This window comes from Salmo trutta, chromosome 15, assembly GCF_901001165.1.
Source record: "Salmo trutta chromosome 15, fSalTru1.1, whole genome shotgun sequence".
Taxonomy (NCBI): Eukaryota; Metazoa; Chordata; class Actinopteri; order Salmoniformes; family Salmonidae; genus Salmo; species Salmo trutta.
Window position 1 is genome coordinate 43,724,946 of NC_042971.1, and position 27,433 is coordinate 43,752,378.

Consider the following 27,433-nt stretch of genomic DNA (forward strand, 5'->3'; position numbering starts at 1 on the left):
GGTGAGTATGCAGGCCATGGAAAATGTTCAGCTTCCAGGAATTGAGTACAGATCCTTGCGACATGGGGCTGTGCATTATCATGCTGAAACATGACATTATGGTGGCGGATGAATGAATGACAATGGGCCTCAGGATCTCGTCACATTCAAATTGCCATCAATAAAATGCAATTGTGTTTGTTGTCCATAGCTTATGCCTGCCCATACTATAACCCCACCGCCACCATGGTAAACACCTCCACTACACTGATCCTAAACACAGGGGCCCCACTAGGGCGCGTGCTCAGCCCCCTCCTGTACTTGCTGTTTACCAATGACTACATGGCAATTTGCAGACGACAACAGTAGTAGGCCTGATTACCAACAATGACGAAACAGCCTACAGGGAGGAGACAAGGGCCCAGGCGGAGTGGTGCCAAGAAATAACCTCTCCCTCAACATCAACAAAATGAAGGAGCTGATCGTGGACTTCAGGAAACAGCAGAGGGAACACGGCCCCATCCACATCGATGGGACTGCAGTGGAGAAGGTGATAAGCTTAAAGTTTCTCTGCGTAAAAATCACTGACAATCTGAAATGGCCCACCCAAACAGACAGCGGGGTGAACAAACAGCGGGCTGAAGAAATTAGTCTTGGCCCCTAAGTCCCTCACTAAATTTTACAGATGCACAATTAAGAGCATCCTGTTGGGCTGTATCACCTTCTGTATGGCAACTGCACCGCCCGCAATCGCAGGGCTCTCCAGAGGGTGGTGCGGTTTGCCCAATGCCTACACAACGTCATACAAGCTGTCTGCCATCTGCCCGGTACACTTAAAACCGGGATTCATAAAACACTTCTCCAGATTGCCAGAGGCCATCGAAGGTGAATATTTGCCCGCTGAAGTTGGTTACAACGCAGAACTGCAGTCAGGTCGAGACCCTGATGAGGACAACGAGCACGCAGATGAGCTTCTCTGAGATGGTTTCTGATGGTTTGTGCAGAAATTATTTGGTTGTGAAAGCCCACAGTTTCATCAGCTGTCTGGGTGGCTGGTCTCAGATGATCCCGCAGGTAAAGAAGCCGGATGTGGAGGTCCTGGGCTGCCGTGGTTACATGTGGTCTGTGGTTGTGAGGCCGGTTGGACAAATGGCCAAATTCTCTAAAACAACGTTGGAGGCGGCTTATGGTAGAGAAATGAACATTTAGTTCTCTGCCAACAGCTGTGGTGGACATTCCTGCAGTCAGCGTGCCAATTGCACGCCCCCTCAAAACTTGAGACATCTGTGGCATTGTGTTGTGTGACAAAACTGCACATTTTAGAGTGGTCTTTTATTGTCCCCAGAACAAGGTGCACCTATGTAATGATCATGCTGTTCAATCAGCTTCTTGATATTCCACACCTGTCAGGTGGATGGAATATGCTCACCAACAGGGGTGTAAACAAGTTTGTGCACAGATTTTGAGACAAATAATTTTTTTTGTGTTTATGGAAATTTTTGAGATCTTTTATTTCAGCTCAGGAAACATGGGACCAACACTTTGTTGCATTTATATTTTCCTGCATTTATATTTTTGTTCAGCATACAACAGACAATTACGTTCTGCCATAAAACATGAATTGATTGTGTAATGTTAGAATATGATAGAGCGAAACTGTTTGGCAGTGTGTATTTGTTTTGCACAAAAATCAACGAACCCAGCTAAGGATTAGCCCCTTTTTAATTTTTTTTGCCTAAAATGACATACACAAATGAAACTGCCTGTAGCTCAGGACCTGAAGCAAGGATATGCATATTCTTGATACCATTTGAAAGGAAACACTTTGAAGTTTGTGGAAATGTGAAATGAATGTAGGAGAATATAACACATTAGATCTGGTAAAAGATAATACAAAGAAAAAAACGTGTTTTTTTGCATTTCTCTTTGAAATGCAAGAGAAAGACCATGTATTATTCCTGTCCAGGTGCAATTTAGATTTTGGTCACTAGATGGCACCAGTGTATTTGAAAAGGTTTAGACTGATCCAATGAACCATTGCATTTCTGTTCAAAATGTTGTATCGTGACTGCCCAAATGTGCCTAATTAGTTTATTAATACATTTTCAAGTTCATAACTGTGCACTCTCCTCAAACAATAGCATGGTATTCTTTCACTGTAATAACTATTGTAAATTGGACTGTGCAGTTAGATTAACACGAATTTAAGCTTTCTGCCAGATATGTCTATGTCCTGGGAAATGTTCTTGTTACTTACAACCTCATGCTAATCACATTAACTCAACCGTCCCACTAGGGACCCACCGATCCTGTAGAGGTTTTAACATTCTGAGAACCATATGTTTCTTATAGCTTGGTAAGAGCATGGTTGCCCTGTGGTTATTTTGCATACAACCTTTCCATAATGTTTCCTACAGCTTTCCTATTTAGTCATGTTCTTAAATTATTTCAGTACTTCATCAAAACGTTTTCTACAGGTTTCCTCATGGTTCTATTTAAACTCATATTCTCTGAGCGTTCAGGGAACGTTAAAAGAAACAATGTTCTCCTGTTGGAATTTCAGTACTTCAGCTCAATGTTTACTGCAATTTTCCTCATGTTTCTATTTAAAGTAATGTTTTCAAATTGTTCAGAGATCGTCAAGAAACAACATTCTTCTGTGGGATTTCAGTAATTCAGCATAACATTTTCTGCCAGTTTCTTCATTGTTCTAGAATTTTTTTTAAATCCATAAAAACCACAAGAAAACATTAGTAACGTTCAAAGAACGTTGTAAGAATGTTAATTAAAAACATATTCGTTCCCTTCCCAGCATCAACAAAACATTCTCTTTCCTCTATCTCGTTAAGTGTGTTCAGGTGTGTTGGCCGCACCCACTAATTGGCCACACCTGATCTTAATGAGTGCTTGTTTCCTTTGAAATAGGGTCTGTTTGCATAAACTAAAGTGAACAGCTTTAAAAGTGTTAAAATAATATGGCATGGGAGCTCCATCCTGGTGGTGCAGTGGACTAATTTCATGGATAGAGAGCAAATAATCTTGGATTTGAATCTCACTGTTGTCATGCCATAATAAAAAAGGAATGTGTTTGCGTGATTTAATGTGCTTGGAGTTCAGAACAGTTAACCTAAGCTAGCGTTGTTGTCAGAAAGTTATTTAATTACGTTAATAAAACCTCCCAGGAGAACTTTCAGTGAACCATAGAAAAACGTTCTCAGAACTTCCCTGCAACCTAAAAATGTACATTCCCAGAACAGGCAAAATGTTCACTTCTGTTTTCAGATCGTTTAGAAAATGTTCAGTTTTAACGGTCTGGAAATGTATGGCTTCGTTCCCAGAATCAATAGGAAACCAAAAACTTAAGTTCCGACAACTTCCTAGAAGCCAAATGTGCTAGCTGGGAACCTCATGATCAATATTGTCAAAATTGTTTTTGTGGAATACACAAGCATAACAATTTAATGGAGCATTAATAATGCATCTGTAACTCTATATGTTTTGGGGCAGAGAGAGAGTTAGCAAAGAGACAGATGAAAAGAGAATTGATGGTTGTTTACTCTACACTGTCACTATATCGTTCCAGTGGTGCTTGACTCCATTTGGACATACTGTATTTTAGGCAAGCATTATAGTCCAGCTCATTTCTTTCAGCCCATCAAAGACGTGTTTATAGACTTAACAATGTTACTCAATTTGACCAGGTATGTCAAATGTAGTATTGCCAAAAATGTGTAAAGAAATCCAGTCTTCAAAACAAGTCACAAGGCGGTGTATCTGCTGTACTTCACTTGCACAGTGTACAATATTATATTTATCATTGCATCACAGATTCATGCTTTCGAGCTCCCAGGTTGCATGGCTGAAATACGCTCCACTAGAGATTTGCCTTTCAGTATATGCAGCTCTGTGGCTTACATTGCTGCCTTGTGGGGTGCCGTGGCTTCAAAGCAGCCCTGGCTCTGGGATATCTAACTCATTTGCTGTCTGTGTCAACTCCATCCTTTCATCTCTCCCCATGTGAAGTGTGCTCGCAGCTCTCCCGCCTCGTTAAAACAAACTGTCACCCACAGAGCACAAGCTAATTAAGGTGTCAAAATACTCTCTGGATCCTTGTGTGTTTGCACATGGATACACCAGCAATTCAGGCCAGCATTCAGCATCGGGAGATGGCTAAATTATCCAGTTCAATATGTTCCATGGAATTCACTTTTTGAATTCTTTGAAGGCAATGATCATGTCATTAGAGCAATTTTATCAGTGGCTTTGTTCAGTGAGTTGAAATTGCCTAGGTTAAATGATTCATTTTCACCATTTGCTGGCTCATGCTCTGAGTTACAGGTCTTGATTGGGTGTGGCTCAGTAAAATGTGCAAATACATGACAAAGTACAGAACCACATAAGATATTACATAAAAATAAGAGTTATAGACTGAGTATACCAAACATTAGGAACACCTTAATAGAGAACCTAGTGAGGAAATGGTTCCAATTATTTTTCCACCATTCATTTTTTCTAGACAAAGGCAGTGAGGCTGATACGTAAAGGTTATTAAAGAGCAGTGATACTATGAAGAGCAGTGTGCGTGTTTCTTCTTTATTCACATTCTAGAAACACTTAAATAAGGGCTATGTTTCGTGTAGGCTTACCCTGGCATGGCGTTTTAATTACCGTGTAAATCTCTCTAGGACTAAGTGACTTATATATATATATATATATATATATATATATATATATATATTCGCCTGTATTTACCCACATAAAAATTAAACGCTAATTAGCTGCTAATGTGGCTATCATAAATAACTACAAATACCATGGTGATCTGGACGAGACTGCTGAATTGAGTTAAAGGTAAGAATTTCTGGATTAACTATCTAATGTTAGCTAAATGTAGTAATTAATAAATTGGCAAAATTTCTTTCAATTTACATTACATTCTGTGAACTGTCTTGCGCAAGTTTTAAATTGACACAATACCTGTTTAGCAAAGATTTCAGCGAGAGATGAAGTGCAGGAGCGTGCAAGGATTTGTAGTCTTGCATGATGTCTACTTAGCCCTCCAAACAGCCTCAATTTATCGGGGCATGCACTCTGTGTTGAAAGGTGTCGAAAGAAAAAAAAGAGACAATAAAAATACTATTTACACACTATTCATATATATAGTACAGTTAAATCAGATCTTTACAAAGAGAAGAAGAGCGCTGTGATACAATATATATTTTTAAATCCGTTTTTTAAGTAACCTCTGGTGGCAGAGCATTCCACGATGATTATGGCTCTATACATATCTGAGTGACGCAATCAATCTGTTTATGGTTTGGGTAACATGAAGAAACACATAGCGGTGTGTCTGGTGGGGTATGTACATGTATGTCTGTTTTGAAGTATATGCCAGTAGATTATACAAGTGGTTAAACATTTGACACAAATGTTTCTTAAAAATACTAAAAGAGAAGTAGTCAATTTCTCCTCAACCATGAAAGACATCATGCATGTTGTTGATGTTAGTTCTGTGTTTGCAGTTAAGGGCAATGTGTGCTGCTTAGTTTTGAGCAAGCTGCTGCTTTGCTAGGTCATTCTTTGCTGCACCTGACAATAATTCTATCCTCCTGATTCCTGCTTACAAACAAAAACTCAAACAGGAAGTACCAGTGACACACTCAATACGGAAGTTGTCCAATTGTCACGTCCTGACCATAGAAATATGTTATTTTCTATGGTAGAGTGGGTCAGGGCAGCTATATGCTCGAGACATCCGGTGCGCCTCCACGGCCCAGTATATCCTGTGCCTGCCCCACGTACCCGGCCTCCAGTGAGTCTATCCAGCCTGGTACGTCCTGTGCCTGCTCCTTGCACTTGCCCTGAGGTGCGTGTCACCAGAATGGCGTCACCTGTGCCACCCCCACGCATCAGGCCTCCAGTGCGCATTCCCAGTCCAGAGCTTCCGGCGACAGTTCCCAGTCCAGAGCTTCCGGTGACAGTTCCCAGTCCAGAGCTTCCGGCGACAGTTCCCAGTCCAGAGCTTCCTGAGGCGGCCCGCAGTCCGGAACCTCCTGAGGCGGACCGCAGTCCGGAACCTCCTGAGGCGGATCGCAGTCCGGAACCTCCTGAGGCGGACTGCAGTCCGGAACCTCCTGAGGCGGATAGCAGTCCGGTTCCTCCGATGACGATCCACGGTCCGGTGGTACTGAAGCAGAGGGATCAGCGGGCGGAGCGGGGGTTACGCCCTGAACCAGAGCCACCTCCTCTGTGGGAGGATCCGCTGGATGATAGGGTTCTGGGAACTGCACCAGAGCCGCCATAGACAAGTTACCCACCCTGCCCTCCCTTTTTTTATTTTTTATTATTTTTTGGGGGGGGGGGGGTTTGTTGTTGTTTTGTCTAGGTGCGGTCGGAGTCCGCACCTTGGGGGGGGGGGGTACTGTCACGTCCTGACCATAGAAAGATGTTATTTTCTATGGTAGAGTAGGTCAGGGCGTGAAGGGGGGTTATTTCTATGTTTAGGTTCTAGTTTTCTATTTTTATGTTGGGGTTTTGTTTGGTATGATCTCCAATTAGAGGCAGCTGGTCCTCGTTGTCTCTAATTGGAGATCATACTTAAGTAGGGGTTTCTCCACCTGGGTTTTGTGGGTGATTCATTTTAAGTTGTGTATGTGTTCATCTCTGCGTCACAGTTTTTAATTTTTTTCATTCAGTGTATTTATGTATTGCATAGTTTCACAGTAGAAATAAAATGTGGAATGACACACACGCTGCACTTTGGTCCTCTTCTCCTTTTGACAACCATGATACCAATGAAACAGATGATTAACTAAAGGACTGCTTCACTAGCACAGACTGGAATATGTTCCGGTATTCATCTGATAACATCGAGGAGTTTACCACATCCGTCACCGGCTTCATTAACAAGTGCATCGACTACGTCGTCCCCACTGTAACTGTATCTACATATCCCAACCAAAAGCCATGGATTACAGGCAACATACAAACTGAACTAAAGGCAAGAGCTGCTTCTTTCAAGGAGTGAAACACTGACCCGGACGCTTAGAAGAAATTCCGCTACAACCTCTGACGAGCCATCAAACAGGCAAGGCATCAATATAGGACTAAGATCGAATCCTACTACGCCGGCTCTGACGCCTGTCAGATGTGGCAGGGCTTGCAAACTATCACGGATTACAAAGGGAAACCCAGTGAGCTGCCCAGTGACCCGAGCCTACCAGTCAAGCAACATACCCAGTGACCCGAGCCTACCAGACAAGCTACATACCTAGCTTTGAGGCAAGCAACAATGAACAATGAATGAGAGCACCAGCAGTTCTGGATGATCTCACTCTCCGTAGCAGATATACCTGGTTAAATAAAGGTGAAATAAATAAAATAAATCAAAAAATGTAAAACAGGTTATCATTCACAAGGCCACACAGTCAGACCGATTACCAGGATGCGTACTCAGAGCATGCGCTGACCAACTGGCGGGTGCTTTCACTGACATTTTCTACCTCTCCCTGACCAAGGCTGTAATACCTGCATGTTTCAGACTGGGACAAAGGGAGATTGAAAATGTCCGTGAAGACACTTGCCAGTTGGTTTGCGTATGCTTTGAGAATGCACCCTGGTATTCCATCTGGCACGGCGGCCTTGCAAGTGTTAACCTGTTTAAAAGTTTTACTCACATCAAATAAAAACAAATGAAATTCTATTGGTCACGTACACATATTTAGCAGATGTTATTGCGGGTGTAGCCAAATGCTTGTCATAGGTCAAGGAGAGCTATATCAAAGTCATGAAGGGCGAATGACTTTGTTTGATCTCTTTTTAGTGTGCTGTAGTCCAGAATACACAGCAGTTGCTGTGACTACAGGATAATGCATACAATATGAATGAATGGTGCGTCTTATCTATTTCTGTCAATAATTAATGCAAGCAGAGGCAACAAACTAAAGCACATCCAACAGTTCAACTTGGGTGCAGTTTTCTCTGAGTGATAAGTTACAGTTGTGTTCAATTGTCAGTCTAGAGGTTGGCTGAGGGTCAAGAAGAGCTTTGTGTTTCTTATGGCTTAACTATTGTGTGAGAGGTGTTGCTTTTTTATCCGTTTTGCTGGTATGTAAAAGTCTCATTTTCAAGATTGCACCCCACTGGATGTGTAAAGGGTTTATCCTAGTTCTACTGACATGGAGTAAACATGTTTTTGGTTCCTTCCTTCATCACCTGGTGTCAGTCTCAGTGCTGGTAACTCCATCTGAATGAAAGAAGGTGTTACAGATTATGTTTCTCATCAGTACCAGGATGATTGGATCCCCTGGGTCTCTATCTTTTTCCATCTGAGAAATTTCAAAGAAAATACATTTCTAAAAGATTGGAGTGAGAAATCGTGCCAAGATCTAGAACTGTGAGTCAACATCTCCATTTGAAAGGCTTCAGATTCAGACAGCCCTGCTCACAAAAAGGTGTGCAAACATCCTCATTGACTCGTCACTGTAAATCCTAAAACTACCATCCAGCCTCAGGGAGAGTTAGTATGATCCATAGTACTTTGCGGCAAAGAGTGTGTAGTAACACCTACTGTGGCATCAGACAGCATTTGGATTGGCGATTTTCTGCTTTTATCAAAGTCACCATCAGTAGCCTGATTTCAGATGTGACCATGTAAACAGGATTATTAGGGAAATTGCTCTTCTTGCAAAGCATGTAAACATTTTAAACTAACTACTATATTAACCTGACTATCCACAATAATTGCATTATTGTGTGCATATTACTGTGCTTATTGAGAGGTTTGACATGAATGTCAGACTTACATATGTAGCCTAGTAGTCTACTATTTATAAACAGTGAACCACCATTCATCTTGTGATACGTTTAGACAGAGTAATTAGCACATTTTTCATAATAACAACCTTACTCACTTACTATACTGTAGCCTATATTCAGTCTACTGAATAGTTGCATCTCTATTTGTCCCCACAGCACGACCATAAGTGATGAAACTGTCAAGGACAATTATTGTAAAAAAAATCCCAGGACAAATAATGCGGTTTAACATCAAAGAGCTTTAGGAAGTCCTTTATTTCCAATTCACAGAAATCCTACTCTGATAAAGGACAAGAGAAACCGTCATTATCACTGCTGTACCATAGCAATCCCTGTACACTGCCTGTTGTTTTGGCAGCTGTGTCTGTTTTTGTAGAAAATAACAGTACCTATATAACACAATTTTATAAATGTCCAAAGTGGTTTACCACTACAAGGCCTGTATGTTTTCATGTTTGACTTATTTTTCTGTCATGTGGTTAAATATGCAGATTTTAAGAATGGGCTACAGGTAGCCTAGTGGTTACAGTGTTGGGCCAGTAACCAAAAGATTTCTGGATCGAATCCCCGAGCTGACAAGGTAAAAATCTGTTGTTCTGCCCCTGAACAAGGCAGTTAACCCACTGTTCCTAGGCTGTCATTGTAAATAAGAATTTGTTCTTAACTGACTTGCCTAGTTAAATAAAGGTACAAATATATATATTTTTAAGAACTTACAAATTTGTAATGTATTGTATGAATTGAAATTTGTAACATATCATACAAATTGCAAAAAAAATTAATATATTGTGTACAATTTTCGGGGGCCCGTTTTGGCTCATGAGCAATACTTTCAAAACTACTGTCTGAAATGATACTACTTTAAAACTACTGGAGCATCACTTTAAGGAGTGTGGATCAAGCAGTGTGTCTGTGTGTGTGTGCACACTAGGGGTAATCTACATCCTGAAAGTCATCCTATCCTTCAGCTCGAGTCTGTCCTTTAGAAAACTTGTGTCTTTTAATATTTTATCCCAGAAGTCAGATGAATATTTCAATTTTCTTGACTCTTTTTGGCTGTGATTGCAGCGCTTGTCTTCGATAATGATCACTCATGCTGACATGCTGCAGGCTTCACAGTGAGGACTGTCATTATTAATCTGTCACATAACTATTTAAAGGCATTCCATATACTAATGGAGATAAATGTAGAAGAGATGAAAGACAATCATGTTGTTGCTCATAATTCACCCTGAGAGACATCCTCTGGTGTCTTTTGACACTAAAGTTGTCATTCCGGCAAAATAAAGCCACTTTCAAAAGCACTGATAATTTTCCTCTATAATTCTTGAGAGCAAGTACACTGAACACTGGTTTTGGCTTCTTATAGAAATACTGTATGAGAGCAATTTGGAGTTTTCATCATCAGCCCTCCCCTTCTTGAATTTAGCACCCATACCCCGAGGCTTCCTGATTACATTTCACCTGCTGCAGGTGGGAATAATTACTCTCTACGGCTCAGCCATTATTATATTTGGTAATCATCACGAGAAATTCAGAGCAAAATCTTCACTTTGGAAAATTGGAGGAAGGAGGAATAAAGGTATTCAAATGAATCATCAAAGGGTTATCATGGGGGTGGGGGGGGGGGTTCTTAAAAGGCCTCATCACAATATGTCTACAGTGGTAATTCATTAATCTGGGTTTTTATTGTTCCACTTTGCTCACTAGCCACAGCACTTAACCTTCTATCTAACATGATATCCATTCATAATGCTCCTTGGATCCTGGTAAGTTACAGTCCCTAGCCCTAGACTAAAGAACAGATTTAGCAATTACAGCAGAGCCAGATATCATGTATCCAATTTAGATTTTTGTAGTAAAAAAATCTATTTTCTATGCAATGTTATATTTAGGAATCATGTTCTCTGGTATTTGTTGTCTTCTGGTATGCTCTAATATCTCTATGTTGTCTGTGTGTTTCTCTCCATTGTCTTCTCCAGAGAATGTCAATGCTGTGGGCCAGAGGAGAGTGGAGTCAGACAGCGGAGCCTTCACACACTCCCCCACACAGGACACAGCGAGTGAGAGCAACCATTTCACCACAGCATCCACCATGAACGTTCCCAACCACTGGCCCATCTTCAGAGGCTTCGCCCTCCATGAACACCTGCTCACTAAAAACTTCCAGGGGGACCAGCAGTTCTTCACAGACCATGGAGATGTGGCAGGACATCCTACAATGCCTGACTCTGTTTCCGCTCTTGAGGCGGGAGACGCTTCGACTCGCCTCGTGCAACATGAGGACACCCCTGCCTTCTCTGACATAGCCACTACTGCCACGGTGGCTGCCACAACACCACTCACCACCTCTGCTGCTACAACCCCGGGGCTACTGGTGAGCATGGCTCAGAAGGACAAGCCAGCCGAGGACGAGGCCAGGGAGGCAGAGAAGGTGACAGTGACCACAGACTCCCTGACCACCACAGTAGTGGCAAACACTGCCCCTACAGTCAGTGGCCGCAGACCCAATGTCCTCCCCTCCCCGAATGGAAGCCTCCATAGTCAGAGGGCAGTCGTCATGGAGACCACCGTGGCACCCCCTGTGCTGACCACCTCAGTGAGGGTGGAGAAAGGGGAGTCAGAGGAATCAGGGGTAAAGAACAGGACAGGCCCTGGCATCCAGCTCACCAAACTGACCGCAGCATCCACAGGAGAGGTGGATGAGGGAACCACCACCACAACCATCATCACAACCACCACCATTACCACCATGCAGACACCAGGTACCTTCTATTTCTATTGGTCTCATATGAATATAGAGTGAAACTAGAAGTATGCAAATCCAGTTACATCTAATTGGCAAATGCAGCTTTTCTGTAATGACGATGGCTTAGGAGAAGCAGCTTTAATACAGGAATCGTCAAATCACAACCTATCAACCTAACTGCCTCTCACTAACAGTGTTTACTCCGACTTTAGTCAGAGTTTTGTACAGCGAGGCAGGAACAGCATCTGAGAGGGCCAGTCAGTGTTGCTCATCCTTCCATTGATGACTTCTCCCATTCATCCGGCACCCAGGATCACGAAGCTGATCATGCATCAAACCAATATGCCAAGGTTGGCTCCACCTGATCTGTGCTGCCTGGCTGTCCTGTCCAGTGGGTCTAGATGGCTGAGGGGCCGTGTGATAGCCAGGCCCTGGCTGTGAGGCAGAAAACCTGGGGAGTTAATGAGGGGGTTAGAGGGCCACTGAAACACAGATGGGCTGTCAGAAAGGGATCAGTCGTCTGGGAAGAGGGATCACTTGTATTTCTCTCTCTTCTGTGCCAGGTCCCTGCACTGTGAATTTCACTGACCCAGAGGGTCACATTGAGATTCCACAGCTGCATTCCTCAGCTTCGTTGCCTGACCCTGAAGCGGACTGCACCTACGTGGTGACCGTCTACCTGGGATACGGGATTGAAGTACAGGTCAGTGAAGACAGGATACTGTCCATGTTGTCCCTTTTATGGGGTTCACACTTCTCAAGGTTTTAATGAAAGCTTGATCAGTGTAAATGTTAATGGCAATGATAGGACGGCTGTTATGTGCAGGTTTGCCAGTAGGCCTTGAGTTAGTGTTGCTGGACACATTGTTTCAGCCCTACAGTCCTCTCTCTCACTTTCTTCCCTACCTTAATTTAACCTAATTATCTATGGAGTAATCATGGCTGTTGCTAGAGCCAGCGGCTCTGATGAAGTGCGTTGCACCTTTATGCTATGTTAAAATGCCCAAATGTATCTATTGGAATCTCAAACTAACAGAACACTTCAGCTTGCTCATGAAGCAAATACCAACATTTATGAATTTCTGCCATTACAAAGCCTGGAGCGTCAGATGACTTCAAAGGAAAATAGAATAAAAAAATAAACTGCGCTTCATGTTTAGTAAGTGTCTTTCTTGTGACCGAGCAGCTTCAAAATAAAACCATCATAGTCGATCCTGAAAATGTTCTCTTGGAATGGTAAGGGAACACAAAAATTCAGCAGGGCTCTTGTTTGCTTGATGTGGTTCTATCCATTCATGTGGAACTTGTTATCCCTGTGCTGTCATGTCAACAGTCCCACCACAATCAATACAGAGACGGAACCAGGGACATCACTGCATAGCGAAATGTTTAGTCAGATGTAATTTCATAATTCATCTATTTACAATGGCCGACAATTTTTTTTACAAAAGCATAGTTAAAAGATAAACCCGGAGTTCCATTTGTTAACATGCATTCAGGGAGCCCTTACTTTGTATGCATCTCTTTCACTGGTCTTTGGCTGCATCCAATCAGTGTTTATCTATGGAAGCAGGCATCATTCATTACTTTCTCCAGGGAAGGGATGGTGCATCTATTTCCCCCACCAAAAATAATCAGAAGTTACTTATATTTATGTATGTGGAGCCTACATTAGAATGGGTCGAAATGCATTTAGATTCATTTATTTTCCCAGACATTATTTAAGAAACAAATATATACTTCTACTGTATTGCATCAACTGTAATGTCCATATGGTAATTTCTGTATTGAAGTAGCTTCATTGATTGATTGTAAAATATAATGGCTGTTTCTTTTCACTGTCCCCATCGTCCCATAAGGTGTTCTTTTATCTGGATTTTTGAATCTGGTTTTATTGCTAGCATGAGATACCTGGGGTGGCAGAGAGTTCCTTGCAGCCATGTCTCTATTTAATACTGTGCGTTTCCCAGCTTCTGTTCTGGACCTGGGGACTGTGAAGAGACCTCTGATTGCATGTCTTGTGTTGTCAACTGCTTGAACAGACAGTTCAGTACCTTCAACACATCAACACCTCACACAAAGACCAATACTGATGCAGTCAATCTCTCCTCAACTTTGAGCCAGGAGAGATTGACATGCATGTTACTGACATACATCTAAGTGCAATACGTGCTACTCTGTTCTGGAACAACTGCAATTTACCTACAGTATGTCCCTCTTTGCCGCACATGACCACCAACTGGACAGTAGTCCAAGTGCGACAAACCTAGGCCTGTAGGACCTGTCTGGTTGGCAGATGTCAAGAAAGCATAGCAACACCTTATCATGGACAGACCTTGTCCCATTTTAGCAGTTGAAACACTTCTGGGAGATTCTGGAGCGGTGCCTGAGACAGTGTTTTCCATCACCATCAACAAAACACCAAATTATGGAATTTCTTGTTGAAGAATGATGTCACATCACTTCAATAGAGTTCCAGACACTTGTAGAATCTATGCCCAGATGCACTGAAGCTGTTCTGGCGGTGTTATGTTGGTGTTCCCTTTATTTTGGCAGTTACATGTATTTCACAATATATTCATCATACATTGCATGATGCAATACAAACTGTGCATTTTATATCATTCATATAATTTTGTCTCATGGAAATGGACCAATTTTAATTCATAGTAAACTGCTTTAGCTATAGTTGCATACTGTTGCCGTTTCCAGTAATTGTTTAGTCTCTGGTGGTGTTCCTTGTACCTGGTTCAGTAGCCAAGACTGTAGTAGTGTATTTTCTATGATTTCGGGCTCGATTCAATCCGTATATTCATGTTATCCGGAATATTCATGTTATAGCTAGACAGTGGTGTAAAGTACTTTAAAGTATTTTTTCTTAAATACTAAAGTAATTTTTTGGGGTATCTGTACTTTACTATTTATATTTTTGACAACTTTTACTTAACTACATTCCTAAGGAAAATAATGTACTTTTTACTTCATGCATTTTCCCTGAGACCCAAAAGTACTTGTTACATTTCAAATGCTTAGCATGACAGGAAAACAGTCCAATTCAAGCCCTTCTCACGAGAACATCCCTGGTCATCCCTACTGCCTCTGGTCTGGCGGACTCACTAAACACAAAATGCTTCATTTGTAAATGAAGTCTGAGTGTTGGAGTGTGCCCCTGGCTATCCGTAATTAAAAAAAAAGAAAAAAAAAGAAAATTGTGCGGGCTGGTTTGTTTAATATAAAGAATGTGAAATGAGTTCTACTTTTACTTTTGATACTTAAGTATATTTAAAACCAAATACTTTTAGACTTTAACTAAAGTAGGATTTTGCTGGGTGACTTTCACTTTTACTTGAGTAATTTTCTATTAAGGCATCTTTACTTTTACTCAAGTATGACAATTGGGTAATTTTTCCAGCACTGTAGGTAGATTGACATTTAAAAGGCAATGTTCCGGCGTTCGCGGAGACTGCATTCACGGTAAACTCTGCATGTGTCGGCTCAATTTCCTTTGCATTTTAATGTAGATCTTCCTGATACTTCCACGATACAGATTGAATCCAGTCCTAAATCAGAAAAACAAGAGTTGACATTAAATACATTTAGTCTAAATTCTTCACAAAGCAATCATCCTCTTTTGATTACACACGCACAAACAAACAATCTTTCAATTAGCAAAATATTTTAGAAAATGCTTTTTCTAAAGAGAAAGTGACACTACCCCTGTAGGTGAATGAAAGTCTGTGGCATTCCTAATAAATTGTCTCCTGCAATGGACAGAGTAATGATGTTTTTCCCCTTCAGCTGAAAATTGCCCGTCACAAACCACCAATTACTTAGCAAGAAGTATGCTGGGATGCTGTGCATTAGGACTTAACATTGCTACTGTATGTTAGACTTTAGTCCTTCAGAGCATGGCTAAACCACTACTTGTCTCCTTCCCCCTTTTTCCTCCAAACATGACGATGGTCATTATGGCCAAACAGTTCTATTTTTGTTTCATCAGACCAGAGGACATTTCTCCAAAAAGTATGATCTTTGTCCCCATGTGTAGTTGCAAACCATAGTCTGGCTTTTTTATGGTGGATTTGGAGCAGTGGCTTCCTCCTTGCTGAGCTGCCTTTCAGGTTATGTCGATATTGGACTTGTTTTACTGTGGATATAGATACTTTTGTACCTGTTTCCTACAGCATCTTCACAAGGTCCTTTGCTGTTGTTCTGGGATTGATTTGCACTTTTCAAACCAAAGTATGTTCATCTCTAGGAGACAGAACGCGTCTCCTTCCTGAGCGGTATGACGGCTGTGTGGTCCCATGGTGTTTATACTTGCATGCTATTGTTTGTACTGATGAACGTGGTACCTTCAGGCGTTTGGAAATTGCTCCCAAGGATGATTCAGACTTGCAGAGGTCTACAGTTTTTTTCTGAGGTCTTGGCTGATTTCTTTCGATTTTCCCATGATGTCAAGCAAAGAGGCACTGAGTTTGAAGGTAGGCTTTGAAATACATCCACAGGTACATCTCCAATTGACTCAAATGATGTCAATTAGCCTATCAGAAGCTTCTAAAGCCATGACATCATTTGCTGGAATTTTCCAAGCTGTATAAAGGCACAGTCAACTTAGTGTATGTAAACTTCTGACACACTGGAATTGTGATACAGTGAATTATAACTGAAATAATCTGTCTGTAAACAATTGTTGGAAAAATCCGTGCCGACTTGCCAAAACTATAGTTTGTTAACAAGAAATGTACGGAGTGGTTGAAAAACGAGTTTTAATGACTCCAACCTAAGTGCATGTAAACTTCCTACTTCACTTTGTGTGTGTATATATATTACACACACATTTTTTTTTTTTTAGCAAAGGTACAGAGACTGGAGTGGGTGTCCTCTCCCTCAGAAACACCCCTCATCTCCACTTGAAAAGGTTTCTCATTCAATTATTTACATTTGGAAAATTGAGTCACCAATCCAGCCTCTACAGCTCTTTTCATCATCAGTGTTCCTTGTGAAAGAGATCAGAAAGGATCTATCATGTGGAGCCCAGGAGGTCTCCTCCTCTCACCAGGCCCAGTGTCATGCTCACAGTCAAACAGATGACATCTCTTTGACTTTTATCTTCTTACAAAATTATTTCACAGCGCCTTGTAAATGCAAAGCTATTATTAGAGAGTCTCCAGCTAGTTGCTGGGAATTAAGTGCTTCGGACATCCTCCTCCATCGTGAGGAAAGGGATTGGGACATCAGATCTGATCAGTGCCTCAGGGATCTAAACTTCTGTGTAACGTATACTTAGTTTGCGGGAAACCAATTAGCCTGTGTCTATGCCCAAACACGAGCTAGGATTCAGGAAGTGAGCCCTGCTTAGAGCTAAAGTGTTAGCATCTCACATACAATGGAAATAGAACAACCAAATCAACTATGACTTCAGATAACTACACGAAACAATCAGTGCTGACTTGAGGCTATCGGGTTGCCAACAGAGGGATGGAGCCTGTATAAGGACAGCTTAAGTTCACGTCCTAGCCTCAGCTTGGCAGGAGAGACTCCGGTGGAGGAGTGGTGAGCAGCTCTGTAGTGCAGTAGAGTTTGCAACAAGGATTCGGCGAAGGAGAAACCCTGAAATAAGTGAGCTCTCAGTTTTTCAGAGTTTTATTGAACCTCTCCACCCATTTGGCCCGCGTGTGGTAGTAGGCTGTTCTTATATGATTGATCCTCTTTATTTTTATTTAACTAGGCAAGTCAGTTAAGAACAAATTATTATTTACAATTACGGCCTACTCCGGCCAAACCCGGACAACGCTGGGCCAATTGTGCGCCACCCTATGGGACTCCCAATGATGGTCAGATGTGATCCCTGAACCAGGGACTATAGTGATGCCTCTTGCACTTAGATGCAGTGCCTTAGACCGCTGCGCCACTCGGGAGCACAAAGAGTAGTTCCCTGACTGGGAATCGAACCCAGGCCACGGCGATGAGCGTGCCGAATCCTAACCACTAGACAGAGAACAGAGAGTACAGGAGGGGACTAAGCACGTACCCCTGAGGGGCCCCAGCATTGAGGATCAGTGTGGCAGATGTGTTGTTGCCTACCCTTAACACCTGGGGCAGCCCACCAGGAAGTCCAGGATCCAGTTGCAGAGGGAGGTGTTTAGTCCCAGGGTCCTTAGCTTAGTGAGGAGTTTTGTGGGCACAATGGTATTGAACATTGAGCTGTAGTCAATGAACAGCATTCTCACATAGGTGTTCCTTTTGTCCAGGTAGGAAAGATCAGTGTGGAGTGCGATTGAGATTGCATCATCTGTGGGGCGGTATGCAAATTGGAGTGGGTATAGCGTTTACAGCATGATGGTGTTGATCAGCAGTTATCTGAGGGAGTGGACAGCATGTGCACAGTCGGGTGTCGTAACCCGTCATTCCCAGAAATTAGGCGAGTTGTGCAGCAGATGTCAGTTCCAGGACACAATGGATGGGTTCCACGTTTGACTGCAGCGGTGAGAGCCCTCGGGCTGACATGCAGAACCCGATGAATTCGATCTCTGGAACTCAGTGTTGAGTGTAAGGTTGTGCTGACTGAGCACTGCGAAGACTGCTTGCAGACATTCATCATGGACGTCAATGTTGGGTTTATGCTGTCAGAGCACCTACGTCATTGAAAAGGCTGGGCCACTATTGGACAACAAAGATAACCCCAGGCTGGTGAACATGTCCAGACCTAAGATATTAGTGCCCTGCTGTGTGATGTGGAAGGGGAACTGAGTGAGGGCCTTCTTGCTAAACTGTACAGGTGAGTGTATAAGGCAGACGACATCAATCACTGAGCGCCTATATCCGTACAGGTTAAGGCTGGGCCAGAGGGGTAGGCGGGACAATAACTGCTCGTAGGTGGCCATGTTGAGGAGCGACACTTTTGCTCCTGTGTCTAGAACGAGAGGAATACACAAATCACCTGTATGGAAAACAAGTGGAAAACCCAGCTGGGTTTGAGCCAAAAGTGCGAGTGACAGGAGGGGGTGTGGCTGCAGGGCATGACCCAGACGGGTTTGACCCAACTGCGTGAACGACAAGAGGGGGTGTGTCCGTGGGGCATAATACCGCTGGGTTTGAACCAACCAGGCCAGTAACAGGAAAGGGCATGACCCAGCCTGGTGTGAGCCCACAGTATCAATAACAGCAGGGGGTGTGTCCATGGAGTGTTAGTGTTGCTGCACTGGGGGCTGGCGCTGACCTACACCACTTTGCAAAATGGTTTGGTTTCTGGACATCTTCTACATATGAGCAGGGCAATAAGAGGTACGCACATTTTTTTTATTTAACTAGGCAAGTCAGTTAAGAACAAATTCTTATTTACAATGACGGCCTACCCCGGCTAAACCCGGGCCAATTGTGTGCCGCCCATAGGACTCAGCCGGAGATGCAGCCTGGATTTGAATCAGGGACTGTAGTGATGCGCCTTGCACTGAGATGCAGTGCCTTAGACCGCTGCACCACTCCAGAGCCCATTGTGTATATTGGAACCACAGTTGGCACACCGTTGACGTGTCTAGGGTCTCATTAACTGCACTGAGTCACTCATGTCACCATCTGAGTGGCAGCTACAGTCTGAAAACTGAGACTCCTGCACAGCTTAAACAGCACTGAAGTCATGTGTCTGTGCCTCAGAGATCTTAGTTGCACAGTGAGCTGCTGATTTCACTTGGGAAGCTTTGACTACAGCTTTTGCTAAAGTCAGATAATCATCTTCAAGGAGAAGCCTCTCCCTAACAAGTGAGCTTGCGATTCTTTCAATTATCTGGGCCCTGATAATTTCATCTCTTAAACCGTGTTCACACTGCAGCCCTTAATGCTCAAATCAGTTTTCGAATACTGACTGTCCAAACAGCAAGTTACAAGTGGCGAAACTGGATTTGTGTGTGTTCAGACAGCAGTCATTCGCTGACATGCCTACACTAGTTGACATACTAACGTGTGCGCAGTGGTGTAAGCTGATTGCTGGTGGTGCTTGTGCTTCCTACATGCAGAACTTATGTAGCAAGCTAAGGTGACAGCAATGCATGCCAGGAATGTATTTCAGTTGCTTTTAATCTTCAAAATCATAGTGTAAGAACAATTTTAAAGCCTCAAAGGATAAGATGAATCAACTTTAAAATTAGTCATTTTTGGCTAGCCACAGCAGTCAACAGTAGGTAGCTGTTTAGCTTTCTAGCATATTCAGAAATTTGTTTGTAAACAATTAAAAAGGTAGTTGACTACCACATGGTATTGTTAAACTGTCAACAGAGTAGCTAGCAAGCAACAAGATATGCCAAATAAGTCTAAAAACCACTTGAGAGAAAATACATTTGATTTGACCTTTTAGACAAATCGCATGGCCAGGAATTAGATTTGTATCTGACTTCAAACCACCTACCAACGTGGTTTGAAATGTAACTTGAAATATTCGATTCAATGTGCTTTTTGGCTGTTCAGACTGCAGAAAAAAGAACAGATTCTAATTGGATATTTAAAAACAAAAAAAAACAAAATTCGAGTCATTTCAAACTGTCAATGTGAACAAGGCTTTTGACATCCAAACTAAAGACAGGACTGCACTAGCACTTTAAGATCAGAAACACACTGAATTACTGACTAACCCGCGCAACAAGCTTGCTGCTGAAAATGCAGTCTCTTCAGAAGCACACTGTTTCTTAATGAAAGTGCTTCCCAGAGTGTTTGGAACATGCGCAACCCCTCAGCGCTAAGACAGTGGAAAAGAATGGACCTTTTCCTCTCAGAGCTGTTTGAAAAGAAAAGCGTCAGCCTGTTTTGGTGGTGTGGAGTTTTGGGGTTCCATGGTGACACCATGCGGTAAATTAGTTAATTGACCAATAAGAAAGAGTTCCAAACCTTTCTGCCAATAACAACACATTTTGGGTTTTCCCTTCCCCACTTAATCCACTCCCAGACAGTCTTAGCAAAACTTTGCTTGAGAAAGTGCTGTTAGCTAAGAAGCTGCTTTTGTTTCTTTTTGACCATTTTAATTGAAACAATCACAGCAAGGTACTTAATTCTTTCCCAGAAATGATTTTATATTGAGATAAAAACAACTGCATTGGACCTTTAATGATAGTCAAAGGTGGGTGGTGCCAAGACTTGCTCACAGTTTTATAAGTAATTGGAGGGCAGAATGGGCTTCAGGATGTATAGTTGGAAATTTAGAATATCTGATGTTGCATTCTACTGTTTACATCTAGGTAAACCAGCTATTCCATTATTTGTTTTTGGGCTTATGTAAATCATCAGCCTAAGAAAATGGGTCATGATTAGTTTTAGGCTTACCACAGACACAAATGGTATTATTAATGTTTACTTGCTTATTCTTTTGCCCTTCCTGCTAAAATATCCCCACATTACCCCTTCCCTGGCATTTCTAATACTCCAAACTAACACCTAATTTACTATACTCCAACACCTAATTTACTAGGATAGAATATTCAGACTTTAAAATATGTGAGCTTTGTCAGCCCTGCGCTGGAGGGCTAAGATAAGTTTAGATGGAGGGTGTTTGCTTGTCTGTTTTTCTCCTGCTATCTTCAGTCGATGTGCCCTTGAGCATGGCACTTAACCCTAATTGGACCAAGGTCGCCATTGATAATGTCAGACTCTGGCTGTGTCCCCACTCTCTGACAGTATATCAGGGAGCATTTGGATATGCAAAAATCCCATTTCCAAATCACACGTGTACTGTTACACACTTGTACACGTTTGAAATAGGACGAATATAAGCACCACCCACCGCTCCCTCACTCTGGGTTTTGATATAGTAGCTCTCTTTCTTTCCAGTGCACTCTTGTCTCTGTGTAGTCAGGGGCAGACTTAGTGATTTGAAGGCCCCAAGCAAAGGCCAGTCTGAGGTCCCCCTCCCTCATTTTTTGGGGGGGTTATAGTAAAGGCTTGTTATTTAACTGTAAAAAAATGGATGACCTTTTAATGTGCCATGAATACAACCAGTCATGATATTTCCATCTGATAGTCAAACAAATCACTTCAAAAAGTAGGTTACTGTCACACATTCATCCAAAACAATTCCAGCACCCGAACATTGCACTTTGCACCCAACAACTTTCCTTTAATTCACAAGTAGCTAAAACTCTCACTTGAGAATGCACCCTCTGTCTTACTATATGTAGCCCATGTATCTGATGTTGTCTGGCCAAAAATAGTATGACATGCCGCACTCTTTTTGGACAGACAGCATCTGATACATGGGCTACACATACGTGTCCTCTGCCTCGACGACGATGGCAGTATTATCAGCAGAAAAAATGTGTTAACTTAAGTAATTGTTCTGTTAAAATTAAATATCTTATCTCTGCCCCACTCTGAAAACACCTAATTGCTGCATCTTAATTTCAATTAAAGTCACGTTTGCAATCATATCACGTGAAACAATGCACGGGAACTCGATTACTTGTACTATTATTTTTTTCATGCCCATCTCACGAGTCCCCTTGATGATGTGAGACCTGAGGCAATTGCCTCTTCTGTGTAATGGTAAGTCTGCGACTGTGTGTAGTGGAGTATACAGAATGAAAGGCTGGTGCTGGAGAGCATGCCGGAGAGCTCTTTATCAACACAGATCACCGAGGCATACTGCCTGATGGAAGGACTATGACCATGTGAGATGCAACTGGACCAAACGCACCGATTGAATCACCCACTGAGAATTGGGTAACATTTGGTAGATACGTTGATCAATGAGATTCCAACCTATTTTCACCTACTCAAAAAGTTAGTCATTCCCAATGTGTTATCACTATGCTTTCAACCATCTAAAAGCACAACCAAATTCCAATGGATAATCAATGTTAGATGTTTTGTTCATTTATACACCAATTCTGTGACGTTCGTCGCTAAGGGTAGACCAAGGCACAGCGTGAGTTGGGTTCATCATATTTATTTACAATGTGAACCAGCAAAACCAATAAACAATACAACGACCAGAAAGCTAGGCATGCAACACAAAGACAAGATCCCACAACTGACTGGGGGTGGGGGGGGGGCTGCCTAAGTATGATTTTTCTCGTTTTGGTTAGGTCAGGGTGTGACATGGGGTGGGCATTCTGTGTGTTGTATGTCTATGTTTTTTTTTTCTTTGAGATTTCTCAACAATCATTCTCATGATAGCACATTGGTTATAGTCAGTGGCAAATATCAGAGCCAAGCAGGGCTTGGTTAAAACCCTGAATGGGAGACTGAAGGGATAGCTGTACATTTACATTTTAGTCATTTAGCAGACGCTCTTATCCAGAGCGACTTACAGTAGTGAATGCATACATTCCATACATTTCATTTCTTTCTTTTTTAGCTGTAGATAGATCAACTCTCCAGTAGGAGGTGCTGCCCAGCCTATTGTTTTTTTATTATAGTGGCTATTAGTTTTGAAGATCTCACGTTGTTTCAAAGGTACTGATTCGACATATTTTATACAAGGTTTGGATATGCTGAAGATTGGTTACCATGATAACAATCCTGTGGTTGAAATTTTACCCTCAAAACAACAGTGATAACTCTTTTCAAATGCAATGTATTTTTGCTGTAGATTCCACATCACAATATGTTGCCAAATTACATTGAAACAATGTTGATTTAACCAGTTTGTTCCCAGTGGGCAGGGACTCAAAGACACAGAGCAGTGGATGAATGGTTGGTGGCCCTGGGACAAATATGATAAAGAGCTGTACAGTGACATACTAGGCCTAGTGTTCGGTTAGAGAGATAGAACAACTCAATTGACGGTAGTGCTGAGTGACTGATGAAAATAATGTTTTTTAAACAAGTAATTCACAATTACTTGAATTCCATTTAGTTTGTATTTTTTTGTGCCCTCAACGAGCCATTTCTCTATTTAATAAAAAAAAAGATGTACTTAACTAGGCAAGTCAGTTAAGAACAAATTCTTATTTACAACAATGGCCTACCCCAGCCAATGATGGACCACCCTGTGGGACTCCCAATCACAGCCAGATGTGATGCACTGAGATGCAGCGCCTTAGACCACTGCGCCACTTGGGAGCCTCTAGAAACAACATCTAATCATTCACTAGAGACATTAAGTCAAGAGCTACAGTATGTGGAACACTAGGCTGATTGGAAGGTGTAGTTTTCATTAGGCAAATATTCAACCTAATTCAGTGCAGAATCATGGTAATTAACTACAATGACCATAATCCATTGTACCTGTTCTTTCCGGCCATGGACCAGAGGCGGATAAACACACAGACCATATGAGACCACATGGGAGGTTTGACAACACAGCACAACGACGAGAGGGATAGAGACAATTCATGATGTAACTCTACCTGATTGATAGTTGAAGTAGCTGGTAATAAACAGTCTTGAAAGTATTCCTTATCTCCACTAACATCAAGGCGGTGACCCAATCCTGTAGGTTCATGCTCTACAACATTCGTAGAGTACGACCCTGCCTCACACAGGAAGCGGCGCAGGTCCTAATCCAGGCACTTGTCATCTCCCGTCTGGATTACTGCAACTCGCTGTTGGCTGGGCTCCCTGCCTGTGCCATTAAACCCCTACAACTCATCCAGAACGCCGCAGCCCGTCTGGTGTTCAACCTTCCCAAGTTCTCTCACGTCACCCCGCTCCTCCGCTCTCTCCACTGGCTTCCAGTTGAAGCTCGCAAGTCCATGGTGCTTGCCTACAGAGCTGTGAGGGGAACGGCACCTCCGTACCTTCAGGCTCTGATCAGGCCCTACACCCAAACAAGGGCACTGCGTTCATCCACCTCTGGCCTGCTCACCTCCCTACCTCTGAGGAAGCACAGTTCCCGCTCAGCCCAGTCAAAACTGTTCGCTGCTCTGGCACCCCAATGGTGGAACAAGCTCCCTCACGACGCCAGGACAGCGGAGTCAATCACCACCTTCCGGAGACACCTGAAACCCCACCTCTTTAAGGAATACCTGGGATAGGATAAAGTAATCCTTCTAACCACCCCCCCCCCTAAAAGATTTAGATGCACTATTGTAAAGTGGTTGTTCCACTGGATATCATAAGGTGAATGCACCAATTTGTAAGTCGCTCTGGATAAGAGCGTCTGCTAAATGACTTAAATGTAAAATGTAAATCTACTTTGAGGAACTAGTAAAAATTCGACTACAAGCCAAGCTAAATAGGATGACTCGTTCAATGGGGAGCACAGAGATAACGTTCGATGGTTGTCTGGCTGGCTGCTACTGCCTGAGCAGAGATGACTTCAAAGAATGAAAAAGAATAAAGCCGTCAATAAAAACAAAGTAATATACATAATAAAAGTGATTTTATCAAAATAAAGTAAGTCATGTGAATGAATTATGGTTAATAAGTGAAAAGCAGTAATGGGTATTCACAACCATCATGGGGCTCTTACTAAAGCTGTAATTTGTAACTTTTTAGTTGACCCAACCAAATTCACATAGAATTGTGAGTTATACAGTAGATCTGTCATTCTCATTGAAAGCAGTCTAAGAATCTGCAGATCTGTTCTATGTATGCCATTGCCATGCTTCCTGTTTTTAAGTTTAGTTTTCACACCAGCTTCAAATAGTTGGAAATACAATATATTTTTGGTAATTGAAAATATATTTCACAGCGGTTTAGATTGCAATGATACTCTACACTATATTTGCATTTTCTGTCATATAAACTGAAATTAGGCAAACTATTCGAACTTTAGCTACCAGGAAATGGTGCAGGGATTTCGGCATATTTTTGATTGTTTTATTTTATATTGATGCAGCGTTCAACCCATTGTCAGTGTCAGGGAAAAGGCAGGTGATGGCTGAAGGAAGCTCTAAATTAATTTTAATGTCATTGTTTCATAATCCATTTAGTGTTTAAAAAAAACATCTCTGAAAACTGTGATTTATTTTTTAATAATCTAACCGAAACCGAACCCACCTCAAAAAGCACGAATCGCTCAGCACTAACAGACAGTCTCCCACCCTCTCGGGTGACAGCAGAGAGTGATTGAAGCCAGGGTATACAGTGTATTCAGACTCCTTGACTTTTTCCACATTTTGTTACATTACAGCCTTATTCTGAAATGGATTAAATAAAACTTTTCCTCATCAATCTACACACAATACCCCATAAAGACAAAGCGAAAACAGGTTTTTAGAAAATGTTGCTAATTTATTACAAATAAACAACAGATATTACCCTATTTACATAAGTATTCAGACCCTTTGCTATGAGACTTGAAATTGAGCTCAGGTGGATCCTGTTTCCATTGATCATCCTTCAGATGCTTCTACAACTTGATTGGAGTCCACCTGTGGTAAATTTAATTGATTGGAAATTATTTGGAAAGGCACACACTTGTCTATATAAGGTCCTACAGTTGTCAGTGTATGTCAGAGAAAAAACTAAGCCATTAGGTCAACGGAATTGTCCGTAGAGCTCCGAGACAGGATGGTTTCGAGGCACAGATCTGTGGAAGGTAACAAAACATTTTTGTAGCATTGAAGGTCCTGAAGAACACAGTGGCCTCCATCATTCTTAAGTGGAAGAAGTTTGGAACAACCAAAACTTTTCCTAGAGCTGGCTTTTATGGTAGAGTGGGCAGACAGAAGCCACTCCTCAGTAAAAGGCACATGACAGCCCACTTGGAGTTTGCCAAAAGGCACCGAAAGGACTCTCAGACCATGAGAAACAAGATTCTCTGGTCTCATGAAACCAAGATTGAACTCTTTGGCCTGAATGCCAAGTGTCACGTCTAGAGGAAACCTGGCACCATCCCTACAGTGAAGCATGGAGGTGGCAGGATCATGCTGTGGGGATGTTTTTAAGTGGCAGAGCCTGGGGGACTAGTCAGGGCTGAGGGAAAGATGAATGGAGCAAAATACTGAAAGATCCTTGATGAAAACCTGCTCCAGAGCGCTCAGGACCTCGGACTGGGGTGACAACGGCCCTAAGCACACAGCCAAGAAAAAGCAGGAGTGACTTCGGGACAAGTCTCTGAATGTCCTTGAGTGGCCCAGCCAGAACCCGGCCTTGAACCCAATCGAATATCTCTGGAGAGACCTGAAAATAGCTGTGCAGCGATGCTCCCCATCCAACCTGACAGAGCTTGAGAGGATCTGCAGAGTGTGAGAAACTCCCCAAATACAGGTGTGCCAAGCTTGTAGCGTCATACCAGTAGTGGAAAAAGTACCCAATTCTCATACTTGAGTAAAAGTAAATATATCTTCATAGAAAATGGCTCAAGTAAAAGTCACCAAGTAAAATACTATTTCAATAAAAGTCTAAAAGTATTTTGTTTTAAATATACTTAAGTATCAAAAGTAAATGTAGTTGCTAAAATATACTTAATGAGGATCGGACATTTTTTTTAAATTTTCACCTAAAATGACATACCCAAATCTAACAGTACAAATATTTGAATTCCTTATATTAAGCAAATCAGACGGCACAATGTTCTTGTTTTATTTATTTACGGATAGCCAGTGTCACACTCCAACACTCAGACATCATTTACAAACAAAGCATTTGTGTTTAGTGAGTCCGTGAGATCAGTGGCAGTAGAGATGACCAGGGATGTTCTCTTGATAAGTGTGCGAATTTGACAATTTTCTGACCTGCTAAGCATTCAAAATGAAACAAGTGCTTTTGGGTGTCAGGGAAAGTTTATGGAGTAAAAAGTACATCATTTTCTTTAGGAATGTAGTAAAGTAAAAGTTGTCAAAAAATATAAATAGTAAAGCAAAATACAGATACCCAAAAAAACTACTTAAGTAGTACTTTAAGGTATTTTTACTTAAGTACTTTACACCACTGCGCCATACCCAAGAAGACTTGAGGCTGTAATAGTTGCCAAAGTTGCTTCAACAAGGTACTGAGTAAAGGTTCTTATATACT

General features: G+C 42.0%; 1 protein-coding gene across 3 annotated transcripts in view; it reads left to right on the top strand.

The window, feature by feature from the left end:
• LOC115149124 (seizure protein 6) overlaps nt 1-27,433 on the top strand; it is a 261,102-nt gene that overhangs the window by 129,214 nt on the left and 104,455 nt on the right. For all 3 annotated transcript variants that reach the window (XM_029691662.1, XM_029691661.1, XM_029691663.1), the window contains 2 exons: nt 10,779-11,561; nt 12,109-12,248. In XM_029691662.1, the coding sequence (XP_029547522.1) occupies nt 10,779-11,561; nt 12,109-12,248 (923 nt within the window). The remainder of the gene's footprint in view (nt 1-10,778; nt 11,562-12,108; nt 12,249-27,433) is intronic.